At 34.3% G+C, this 13,399-nt stretch overlaps 1 protein-coding gene across 4 annotated transcripts in view; it reads right to left on the bottom strand.

The window, feature by feature from the left end:
* The window catches only part of LOC112054591 (homeobox protein homothorax), a 430,497-nt gene that overhangs the window by 16,909 nt on the left and 400,189 nt on the right, over window positions 1-13,399 (bottom strand). For all 4 annotated transcript variants that reach the window (XM_052888253.1, XM_052888254.1, XM_024094433.2 and 1 more), the window contains exon 12: window positions 1,468-1,526. In XM_052888253.1, coding sequence (XP_052744213.1) covers window positions 1,468-1,526 — 59 coding nt within the window. The remainder of the gene's footprint in view (window positions 1-1,467; window positions 1,527-13,399) is intronic.

Here is a 13,399-nt window from a genome sequence, read left to right as displayed (position 1 = left end):
AAGTAAAGATTATATTGCAAAATAATTTTAAATAAAAAACACCAAAGAATCTATCGCCCACTTTTATAAAGTACCCAATACCGCCTCTAAATGTAAACGGCATCGCCAAAATGGTCTTTTATCTTTCCTAAAACACATTCCTCTTTGGGTCCGGACGCAAATTCGTTTAAGTGGCGGTCAGCGTCCCCCGGGAGCGCTGCACCCTGCATACTGTATGAAGGTGCAACTCGATTGTGGACTTCAAAGTCCAGTGGACGCAGAATGGACGCTCACGTAGCAACGGTGAATACATTTGCCGATAATGTTTCGTGTTCCAAGATGGACCTTAGCTTTAAGCGGTTACGTGCCCGAGGATTAAAGAAAATATTCGTCCTATATCTAAATATTTTTACTCTAGCATTCCAATTTCACACGCCCTTGTCTATTGTCTACTAATGATCAATATATCATAAACAAAAAATTAAGTACGTAAGTACTTTTGTTCTAAAGTATACAAAAGCATTGACCTGAAGTGCCAATAATTAAATTTTGTTATGTCGACTTTTTTAAGTGCCCAAAATATCTAAGTAAAGGTATCTTTTGCGATATTAGTCAACGTATTATCTTGTATAGCACATTGTTATCTTATTAGGTATTAGTATTACATTATTTCTTACTTTGTTATTCAGTGATACTGTCACTATTTCACACTAGTCTTAATAAATCACAACCCTTAATAAGTCAAAGCCTGCTAAACAACCTGATGGGCTGCAATTTCGGTATTTTACATTCGTTCATTTTTCGTCTATAACACGTCTTATTCCAATTTGAACTTTATGTTTATAGAATGTCAATATTAAAATGAACATTTTCGTTACTTACAACGAAGTTGCCATGGAAACGAACGATGTCACATCGCTGTAACTTTACAGAATTCACGTTCTGAGCCATTTTAGAAATTATAAATTTCCTAACTAACAGATGCGTGTTCAATTCAAATCCGTTCATCCATTCAGCTTGATTCAGTGTAGCTCAATCACGCTGAAATGGTTCAACGGATTTGAATAAAATGTGGCGCCGATGGAATAAAGTTTTTTACAACATAATGGGAATTCAAATAGAATTGAAATCCACACCAAATCAGAATTGGTCGTATTGAAGAGATATTATGGCAAATATTCTTATTTTTTATTTTAAATATTTATTAGTGGAACTTATTGGCGTTTTTAGTTTTAAGAAGTTATATGGTATCACAGTATATATATTTTTTTAAGAAATACTTGACCACGATCTCACCTGATGATAAGTCGATCTCGATCGAACTCAGTACCTCATGTAAATCCACCGCATATTCCTAATAACTAATAGTCTCTTTTGCTGAATATTTCTACTAATAACGCTAAATAGATATACAAACACTGTAAAACACATAACCCTCATTGAGAGTAATGTAGTCGGTTAAAAATATTTGTATAAGAAAAATGTTACCTGCTCTATTCGACTGGTCTATCATTGGCTGTACTATCCTACGTCTCGCGTTGATGAACCTGAGGACAATAAACATTATTGTTAATAAAATATAGTCTTTAAAAAATATACAGGGTGCTCGGGAGTATTTCCCATAACTTCAAGGTGTTGACGAGTCCACTTATAGAAGTCGAACTGAATTTGGTACCTACTAATATATTTTTTAACTAAAACATAAAAACTGTTTTCAAACAACGTAATTAAGATAATTCCGACTATCCATGTAACACACATCTTTAGCTATCTATGCATTATAAAATACGTCAAACTTGGTCATGTAATAATTATAAGGGACACATTTTAAGATCTATGTACAAAAGAAATATTATTTACCCCGAAAATATTAATTTTAGAACACATGGTCCTTGACCATTTTTAATTAATTTTAGGTAAAGAATATTTACCTAAAATTAACTTAACCCCAGAGTTAAGTGGAAAATACTCCCGAGCATCCTGTATAATAGTCATTAATACCATTTAAATATTTCCGTGATAGCCCAATGGATATGACCTCTACCTCCGATTCCGGAGGGTGTGGGTTCGAATCCGGTCCGGGGCATGCACCTCCAACTTTTCAGTTGTGTGCATTTTAATAAATTAAATATCACGTGTCTCAAACGGTGAAGGAAAACATCGTGAGGAAACCTGCACACCAGAGAATTTCTTAATTCTTTGCGTGCGTGAAGTCTGCCAATCCGCATTGGGCTAGCGTGGTGGACTATTGGCCTAACCCCTCTCTGAGAGGAGACTCGAGCTCAGCAGTGAGCCGTATATGGGTTGATAACGAACCATTTAATATTGTTTTTTAAAGATAAGTAAATAAATAAAGGTATCATTATTAACAATCCATATTCAGCTCACTATTGAGCACGAATCTCCTCTCAGAATAAGAAGGGTTTAACCTTAGTCCACCACGCTGACGCAATGCGGATTGGCAGACTTCACACACGCAGAGAATTAAGATAATTCTCTGGTATGCAGGTTTCCTCACGATGCTTTTCCTTCACTGTTTGAGACACGTGATATTTAATTTCTTAAAATGCACATAACTGAAAAGTTGGAGGTGCATGCCCGGACCGGATTCGAACCTACGCCCTCTGAATCGAAGGCAGAGGTCATATTCACTGGGCTATCACGTCTCTAATAAAGGTATACACAATGGTTAATACGTAGTGCGTAAAAAGATATTAAGTTTTATTAACATAACTAGTTTTTGTATTGTTTACATCGAGTTGCTATACATAAAAAGTTTGAAGCTTTTTAACAACAAAAATAGAAGATATTTTACAATTTATATGCACGGAAATAATAGAAAGTATTTTTATTATCTTTAAATACAGGCGTACTGCAATATAATAAAGCATAGAAAAATAGAAAAAGCTGCAAAGGTTTTTTACAACAAAAACTCGACTTCGTAAATCAATTAAAACCGTAACACCCAAGACGATTAAAAAAAAAACAAAATTTATTTTGAAAAAGCAAGAAGTAAGACACGCATAATAAATAAAGATATATAAATTACACATGGCAGTGTGTATAAATCGAATAAATTAATTGTTAATAATTATCGCTTATGAAAACCAGCCAAGTGCAAATGTGACACGCAAAACAATTATTCAATTTCTTTTATGAAATTTTAATTGAAATAAAACTTATGTATTTCGTGTTGTCTTCTTATAAATTGCTTTTTGTTTTTTTGTGACGTTAATGACTGAAGTCAATTATTGGAAAGATGTTTTATGATTTAAGAGCTAACAGTTTGTTTTTAGGAGGTGCTTAAAAGTTGAAAATTTAAACAGTTTCTCAACTTTTCTTGGGAAACTCTTTTTCTACCTCCATTTCGTAATCTCAATATAAAACCTCAAAGCTATTAATTCCTACAGGTCGTTTGGTAATGTTCATTACCACTCGGGAAAACCGTTCTACAATGTTTTTTTTTTAATTTTTAAATAGTTCTATGGCTACAAACATTCAGGCTTCCTTTTAGGAGACAAATCTAGGAGGCCATGCCGATATAAAAACGAGTAGGTATGTCATATCGAACGTCATTTATAAATTATTTACCTAGTTTTGTGAATTCTTTCATTTATTTTGTCATGGTTGTAGAAAAGTATTTAGTATAGTATTAAAAATTTAGTATTTTCTAAGGTAAGCGTTCTTCATAACATAACCGTACGCTACTTTTACGTCAGGTTTTAATTATAATCTCTCAGCGTTTATTTAAGCACTTGCACAAAATTCTCCACCAGCTCTGCAACTATTGCATTTTGTAATGATTTATAATCAACTGTCAATACGTTATTGATTGTTAATTATGTCACCTTCAATCCATCAATAAAATAATGACAACTTTACATTTTGCGTCTTGAAAATATTTTTTACACGTTTTATAATTTATGCACGTTGCAAATATTTACAAGTGTAAACGACATTCTTACAGGTTTTTTTTTAATTTTGAATAACATAATTTATAAAATAAATGGAAAAATTCTTGTTGAGTATCAACGGTATTCGAAATTTGGGTATATGATCTACTTTTATTATTATTCATTGTTTACTCGACATCTTTTTTTATCCACAATTGAATGACCCGATAACTGACGATGATGGTGATTAAAAAATAACATGGTATCGCACTAGCTTGAAAATAAGTAGTTTATTTACTGTATACCACTAACCAAGTATAGGAAGAAAATATATAAAACGAATCTGGGTGAATTCGCCACATAGATGCGTCAGTCTTTTCCGAGGATAGATCTCCTTCTTCTTCCTCCTAAGGATTTCCAAAGAACACTGTCTCGAGCTGCCAGCATTTAGTCCAGCGGCTCTCTGCAACCTACTCATACTTGATTTTCTCAGTCCAGATCACATTCATACAGAACATCTATATATATAAAAATGAATTGCTGTTCGTTAGTCTCGCTAAAACTCGAGAACGGCTTAACGGATTTATCTTATCTTGGTCTTGAAATGTTCGTGGAGGTATAGGGAAGGTGAAAGGTGAGAAAAAATCAAATAATTTCCGGGAAATCCCTAAAAACTGCCGTTTTCTATTTCCCATACAAACGTTTAAGAGTCAAGCGGTAAGGGTAGGGTAGGGGTAGGGTAGGGGTAGGGGTAGGGCAGGGGTAGAGGTATAGAAGGGTAGAGTAGGGATAGAGAATAAGTGCACTTATGTCAAAACGAAGCTTGACCGGGTCCGCTAGTATAATATAAATTCGTTTTTTAAAGACGATTAAGAATAAGTAAATCAACGTAAAAGCCCTCACAAAATGGCGGTGCAGTAACGCGTATGCGTAACGAAAGGCAAAGACATCAACTAACGTAATGAACATCGGGAAAATTATCTCCAATTTAAACTCGAAAGCGTAAACCCCCGGACCCTTCCGGGGCTGTAATTACGACGGAACACGGCCAGCGTCCGATGTGGCTAATGTATTGTTAATATCAAAATTAGTTAATTAACTCTTCATACACCCAGCACGGTCGCTGCTACCCCACAGGGCGAGAAACGGCGGCTGCATATTTTTTTTTAAATACTCGTAGTATGTTTTTTTTTAAATACTGTATCAGCTGTGTTTATGAAATTATTGAATGACTATAGTTTTAATAGCTAAAAAGGTGCCGAAAATACCAAGATAAAATAGCATACATTTACAGTTTAGGTATCGCATGTTAGGAAAAATGGCTACTTATTGAGACAGAAAATATTTTCCCTTAATGCATTACAATTTTAATTCATAGTCATTTATATCAAGTAAGTAGTAGTCTTAGTCTACAAGCAATTTTAAAACTTAAAGTTCGCCTATTTTAAATTACTACTTTATGACTGTAATTGAACAACATAATAAATATTACTTGATAAATAGATCAAAGGTTGTTTATAACAGAAGGTATGCAAGTCCTCTAAATGTAAGTACCCCTTAATGACGATCACAAACACTCTGTGGATGTAGCGACGAAAAAGAAGAAGAATAATCTTCTAATAAATAAAAAACTGACTAACCAAGAATGAATATCGTCTGTTGGAGATCATTTATGCCTATCTCTAGGACAACTAACTCCCATGGGGTTGGCCGAAATCGCAAGTTTTACGCGCGGCGCGGGAGCGATTCCTTGTATTAATTTTGACGGCTGTAATTGTTATTACTGTGTGTGTTCGCTGCAATATGTGACGCCTCGAGTCCGGGGATTTATTGCGTGACGCTAATTGTCTGATTACGGTGTTTGTTAACTTCTGTTGAGCTATATTTGAAATAGACATTTTCTAATAGTGTTAAGTTCTGAAGTTTTACAATTTATACGAAAGATAAAATATTATAGGATTATTTTTATTTCATTTGTTTCAAAAGCTTGTGCAACGTTGTGAGAAATATTCTAATGGATGTATAGAAATTTATTTATCAGTGTTTAAAATACATTTTTCTAAATTGCGCAATATGTAAAATTTAATGTCCCGTAGGTACTCAAGCCATTTTTCCTTATTTGTTTTTTTTTAATTATTTAGTAATAAAAATTAGTATTATCGAAGTAACGTGAAGGTAATGGAACATTTTATTTAATTTACGCTTCGTGTAAAACAATAATCAAAAACATAAAGCCAAGTTACACAATTAAACACGGAATACGTACTGTTTATTGCTGTTATTTCACGCAAACGCACAATTAATTGAAAAGACAATAACAACAATGCATTCAAACGCAACAAATGGGACGCAAAATTTGCATTTTGTTTATGCGTATTATTTTATAATACATTACGCGTACCCCAGATGGGGTCTCCTAAATCATAACACTCGTCTGGGTCTTGTTAATACCATCGGCGCGCGAAGGGTTGGCACAAAATGGCGATGTCTAATTCCTTGTAGCCAGTGTATCAGTCCGGTGCAAAAATGCACACATGCCCATGATTTATCTGTTTTGAATGCAAATAAGACAAATCGTAATGAGATTTAAGAGTTAAAGTGTCAAGGGCCGTAGCGAGGGTGAAATATGGGTGTTATCTCACTTTGGCTTAATGAAAGTTACTCTTCGTATTATTATAGACGAGCTATGACAGGGTTAGTTTTTAATTCGAATTTTAAATGGGATTTAAAAATAGAACCTCTATTTGATTACGGTGATATAATGTTTCATAGTATTAGGCATTTTTTGATAAAGAACTAACAAGTCACATACTTTCATTTGTGAAGTACGTAGTAAATAAGAATTCAGGGTTATGGGGATGGAAACAAGGCTGGATGGTTCTGGGTTTAATCCCCGCCCACTAGACTATTGCCATGTCCATTTGTAAGTGGAAATTGGTTATATAAACATTATTAGGTTTTTTTTATAAAGTCCTCATGTCAAGCTTTTTAAATTGATTTAAATTATTATTTGCTTCCTAGAGGTTCTTTTGTCGAATAGATAACTCATGGTAGTATATAATAGGTAGTCGCGTAATCCTTGGTCAATATTTGGGAATGGTATTGTCGTGTTCATTATTTTTATTACCATCCGGGGTGTTGCGACAAATACGTTATGTTAATAGGTCCTCGAAGCTCATGATATCCTGGTATCTATTATTATTATTGTGAGATTTCCCGGGCTTTTCCCTAAATAGGAAAAGTTAAAGGGCCCATTTAGTTCTTGGGGCACGTTCGCCAGGCCGTTTGGGCCGGGGATCAGGGATCGAAACCGTGAAATACAAGTTGGGGCACACTCTAATACATACTCCGCGAAAATTAAAGCCATTCCATTATACCGACATACATCGGAACAACTTAGTTTTTCAATTAGAAATCATAATATTAATGTTTCTAGAAGACTCTTCAAAATAATTCTAAATACCCAACCATATTATAGATATAAAGCTGAAGTTACATTTTTCATGTTAGTTATTTTAGAGGAACACTGTGATAAATGACTGTACGAACAGAATATGACCTCCTGACTCATAACTCCTACCTCCAAACCGACTTCAAAAACAGGAGGAGGTTCGCAAATCGAAGCGTATGTTTTTTTAATGTTTGGCACCTCATAACTTCGTCATTTATTACCCAATTTAGAAAATTCTTTTTTTGTTTTAAAGAGTACACTTCTAGATTGGTCCTATTTTATTTCCATGAAAATCGGTTTAGTAACTTTGTGCTAAAATCAAAATAACTGAAATACGTCTTTGAAATCGGTTCCATTTTTATAGTTTATTCGCTAAGTCAGTGTTTTGATATTGAGTGACAATAAATATATCGTAGCATGGAAAATTATGAAATGTCAAACGAGATCGAAGGCTTTCAGTTTCTGAAAGCGGCCGTATTAACGAATACCTATGACAACGTCCTACAGTGATGATAACGATCCTGTTTATATAAATATAGTAGTAGTTCTTCGGACAAATTCGGTCACAAAATGTAAAGTTAGTCGAAATAAGTATTAACTCAAATCGGCAAATCACAAGAAATTCCCAACGAAGATATCCTGTTACAAATAAATATAAAAGCACTCAGCAAACTATACAAATAATTGTAACACGAATAATTTCATTAAACGCAGAACCGTCTCAGCTGAGGCGGAGGGCAAGACACTCAGTGAGAGAATAAAATTTAATTTCGTCCCGAAGTTTTTGGATTTTAATTACCTGAAAGCAAATTAAATAAGGGGGTTGTATAAATACCTCGAATTCTAAGACTTTGCGGAGCGGACGCTTTTGTAATTTATTACGGTTTATGCTGGGAAAGGTATTTAACAATAAATCGGTTATACATAAACATGTTTCCGCTTTTCTAATTTGTATGTATTTCGTTCGTAATGTCTGTTGTTTTAACACATTCGCGCGATTTGTAATTAAGATTCAAAGGAATTATGTGCGTAGAATATATATGTTAAAATGCTTTAATCCACAATTCTATACCCTTAGTGGATGATTCTAAAAAACCTTTTATTATTTACTAGCTGACGCCACGCGGTTTCACCCGCGTGGTTCCCGTTCCCGTAGGAATCCGGGGATAATATATAGCCTATAACCTTCCTCGATAAATGGGCTATCTAACACCGAAAGAATTTTTCAAATCGGACCAGTAGTTCCTAAGATTAGCGCGTTCAATGAAACAAACAAACAAACAAACTCTTCAGCTTTATTATATTAGTATAGAAGTATAGATATCTACGATATTTGTTTACTGACAAATAAGCAAATATGTATTATGCTTCTAGCTATTTTTAAGTATCCATTATTATTAATCATTAACAGCCCATATTCGGCTCACTGTTGAACACGAATCTCCTCCCAGAATAAGAGAAATTAGGCCTTAGTTCACCACGCGGATTGGCAGACTTGTTAATAACAATGTTAAAATATACATTTACTGATAATTAAAAATGTACTTTTCTATATTTCCGGTTGCTATGTCTCCTATATCTTTTCATACATTTAACAAAGTGCTCGTCATAACTATACCTGTACGTAATTTTCTGATGAATATAAAAAAGCGAAATAAAACCTCACCAACCTACAATTTTCAATTTTTAGTTGATACTAAAGTTGTATAGCTACATAATTTGCTTAGAAAGGTAAACTAGGCAAAAACAACTTATTACGATGTACACATAAAACAGTATCGCCTTATATAAATAACCGATGTACTGCCAGCGAGTAAATAACAAAATTGGAAAGCTGAAATCAGATGAAAACACACACAACTTATAAGCCAATAACATATAATATAATTTCGATAAAATTACACGAAAAACTAATCGAATCACAAAGCAATCGGCGGGCGTCGGCGGCGGCGGGTTATCTCGACAATTCATGCTGACAGTTAATTTGGGAATGCACCCGCGCCGTTACTTATTCACCTCGTAACCTATGCGCTCCTGGTATTTTATGATATTATTTTTCACATACTTTTCTTTTTCCATTTTTATTTTTTTCTTATTTTTCTCTGAACGTTTTCGAAATTCAATTTGTTTATTTATGAACGGATCTACATATGAAACAAAAGAACATTTAATTTTAATTGGAAAATATCTAATTTGTTTATAAATATTAATCTAATCTAGTTAGTAAGTTTAACTGTAATAAATTCTCTAATTCGCTTTCCAGAAAAAAAAAAAATTCTATTAAAAATTGTATTAAAAAGTTTGAATTTTCAGGCAAAACACATGGCAGTGCGTCAGCCAAGTTCTGAAAAGACAGGACAACACGAAGTGTTTGTGTGTTTACGTAAACCTTTTTAAGCAATTTTCTTTTAGTCAAATTCGTTTACACAAGTGTAAATTAAACAAAGGAACATATTAAAAAAGCTATTTAAAAAAGCAAGGGATTTGCAAAGTCCAGGCAAGTTCCGCATCTTAAGCAAAACAAACAGGGGAGGGAGCTGAGCAGGTGAGCACAGGTATTGCCAGGGCAATAAATTCTGTTTTTCCCTAATTAAGGCTTAATTCCGGGAGGACCGCCCCGGCACGTCGCTCTGCCTCTCTAGATAGTTGTATTGTTTACAACTTTATCAAACACTTGTTAACCACCTGCGAATTTTGGATTAGAAATTATGGGGAGTTACGTTTAGTTTAAATAACGGTTTTAACTTTACTAATTAAAATTACAAATTATAATATGAAAGTTAAAATTTTACTTAAGTACACCACCACGTCCATATTAAAATATGTAAACCAAACTAAAATGTCAACCAAAGTTACTTTTATTGTCCTTTATTTAGATCTAAAGAAATCATTCAAGGTTTTCCGGCCAAACTTTATCATCAATTAGTTACTTAACACATACAAATTTTGTTTTTTTAGGTAATTTGTAATGTACTATGAGTACGTCCTTTTAAAAGATCTTATCCATCTATCTCTTTACCTAAATTCTTCACAATTGGTTTAGTGGTAGAACAAAGTTACTCATTTATTTTAGTTTTTAACCGTCTGCAATGGAAATATTCTTTGTTTCGAGTTTGCGTCAATTATGAAAAAGAACCTTAAAAATTAATTCGTGTTTTCACTTTTCCTATCGAAAAAATTACACGAGTTACACACGCTTTTTTATACCGGTTTAGGAATAGTCATAATTTTTGTGTGCGTGAAATTAGAAGCTGATTTGCCAAATATTTTTTGCGTTTTGTCATATCCATATAATTGCGGAAGCTTAGAATATATAATTTATTTAAATTTTTAACAGCGAGTGAAAGAGCGAGGCACGACGAGTAATTAAGTTAAGGGCTTAGGGTTTAGATACTAGGGATGCAGGTACCAACAACAGGTTTATGGAAACTAATGCATACATTTGGCTCGCGATAAGCCACGTCCCCTGCAGGGATTACCGAACCGGAGCTCGATGCGATAAAACTTTTCTCTGATATTATGTTTGCCATTTGATTCACTATTTCAAATTGTGTAACATATTATTACTGTAAACTAGTATTTAAGTATCTCACCAGTCCAGTGGTTACTTATTTCCGCTACGAATATAGCAGCTCAATAAGGCTCAAGGCCAAAAAACACAAGTTATGGAGTTTTTCGTGGTCTTGATCACGAGCATTAACTGTTAATGACCACTACAGCGAAAGTTATGATGGCTATAATCCCGTCAACTCGCATTGGTGCAGCATGGTGGGCAAGCTTCAATTTTTTTGCTAATAGACGAAAGTAATAGTGATAGTAAGCCTAGTAAGCGATGATATAGCGAGAACTGTTAACTAGCCAATGGGGTAAGTCAGAGCGTAGCTTGACCGGCTCCGCTAGTATTATAATATGAAACATTGAATGAATGAACAAATGAACGAATGAGAAAATAAACAAACTAATGAATGAAAGATAGTTATTCAGATGTTGCAGCCAAGACCGCTAGGGGCAAGTTAAGGCCCGGGGTATCAGCGGTTTTATGAAAACTAATGCTTTCATTTGGCGACTCTCCGATAAGCCGCGTCCGGCTAAAGGGATTACCGGACATCGGCTGCCGGCTGACCGGCTCGCAAACCGACCTGTTCAAACTTTCCATTCAAATTGCGCTTGCGATTTGAACTTCGAAGGTTTTACTGTCTTAATCTAACTAAATGGCTTAGAAATGTTATTGTGTGATTGCTTGATACAAATATATTAAGAAAAACCCAGCACTGCATCCATACCTATGTATCATCGAGCGAGTATATACCAAATTATGTGGTGATGCTGCCCTGGTGACTCGTGGTTCTAATAACCTTAAGTTTTGTCACTTTCTAACTTTACATCAAGTGACAGAGACAAATGTTGAGTTGAGTTGACAGTTGAGTTTTACCTAGTTTTTGTATACCCGCAAAATGTGTGTAGTTTCTAGTATTTATTACCGCCTTATGACAGCCTGGTACAGAATTATAAAATAATAAAGTACTTATCAATATTTTCTGACGTCACTGCCAAAAACCGATGTTGGCGGTCGGGCCGTGCAATTATTGAAATAGTGGGGGGAAAACCGTGGAAAATGAGGAAAAACAAAAACGTGACATAAAAAGTTACGACATATTAGCGGAGTAGCGAAATACGGTTACCGCAAGTGCGAGCGGGACGGACGGCAAGGGTCGCCATAATTCATTATTAGCAACTTGTTTTTCCCACATCCGTTTTGCGGGTGGTTCGCAAACTGTTGGACTATTTCAAAGAGAGTTACGGCGCACGGCGACTAATTTAGGTGTGTCCTTTCCACGACATTTTGTTTTTTTTAAACGGTTCAATTTATGTTCGTCACGTTCAATTTCATTATTAGTTAACTATAATTGTAACACTAAATTAAAAAACATAGACATTTGGAACCTGACAGGTAGTTAGGGCAGCACATTAAACGACGTACTTATTTATTCCTAGCATGTCCTGCGAAAAGTTATCGTGTTTTATACATATAGGCCATTTTCCAATGTCAAAAAAAAATTCTACACGTTTAGTAAATACTACAATTTTGATTCCATGGGCGGGGAGGGGTCTCAAACATAATTTACACGTTCTACGCATATTAAGAAGATTTTGGTGTGACAGAAATGTTCCATATTTAGCCACGTTTACGACAAAACACTTTGAGTAAAGGTAAGTGAGATCTATTGTTTCGTCTTGGTGAAGAAACTGCCGTGCCCCCAGATAATCACGTGATGTTGAATATTATTTAGAATATAGAAATAATTTTGTTAATTTTAATACGTTGATCAATCCATAAATATCACAAAACAACACGCATATAAAGTCTCTAATTGAATTTAGAATTTGTATTTGAAATGTCCAATTGACTTCTTAGATAGTATTTGAAAGTACACCAAAGTTGGTCCAACTTGACAATAAGTCAATCAATTATTACAGTTATTATAATCTTAAACAAACATTGTTAATAATTTTGTAGTAATATACCTATAAATAAAGTTCCATTAATAAATAATCTGTCGCCCAATTATAGAACCGTTTGACAAAGATAAAAAGCGCGCGGAGTAATTTTGGAAAGTGGTTATTTTAGTGGCGACCGTTGCAAAATTTAGATAAATAATGTCGCTATTAATTATATGTATAAATAATAATATATCATGGCTTGGATCACGTCCATGCGATGTTGGTCAGTGTCACGGTGATATATTAGCGGTAATATATCAAATTAAAACATATTTCTTTGTGAATAAATAATTTTCGTAGCGCCGTCCGTTTGGTGGCGCGGCTTTGCCAAGCTCTCCTGTTTACGATTTATACGGAGACCATCCGCACCAGGTTTATGCCGATACTGTGAACTCGATAGTAACATTCGCACATACATCGTTCTTAAAAAAATATATGAAATTGTTATTGCGAGTCAACAAACACTAACAAGCAAACAATATTTAAAATTTTGTGGATAAAAATAAGTATTCCATTGAAAATTGTCGTAAATTTTTGATACAACTTTTACGTGGAATTACGTGTAAAATAAAAT

The sequence above is a fragment of the Bicyclus anynana genome, chromosome 21, assembly GCF_947172395.1.
Source record: "Bicyclus anynana chromosome 21, ilBicAnyn1.1, whole genome shotgun sequence".
NCBI classification, from domain to species: domain Eukaryota; kingdom Metazoa; phylum Arthropoda; class Insecta; order Lepidoptera; family Nymphalidae; genus Bicyclus; species Bicyclus anynana.
This window is presented reverse-complemented; position numbering and strand designations above follow the sequence as displayed.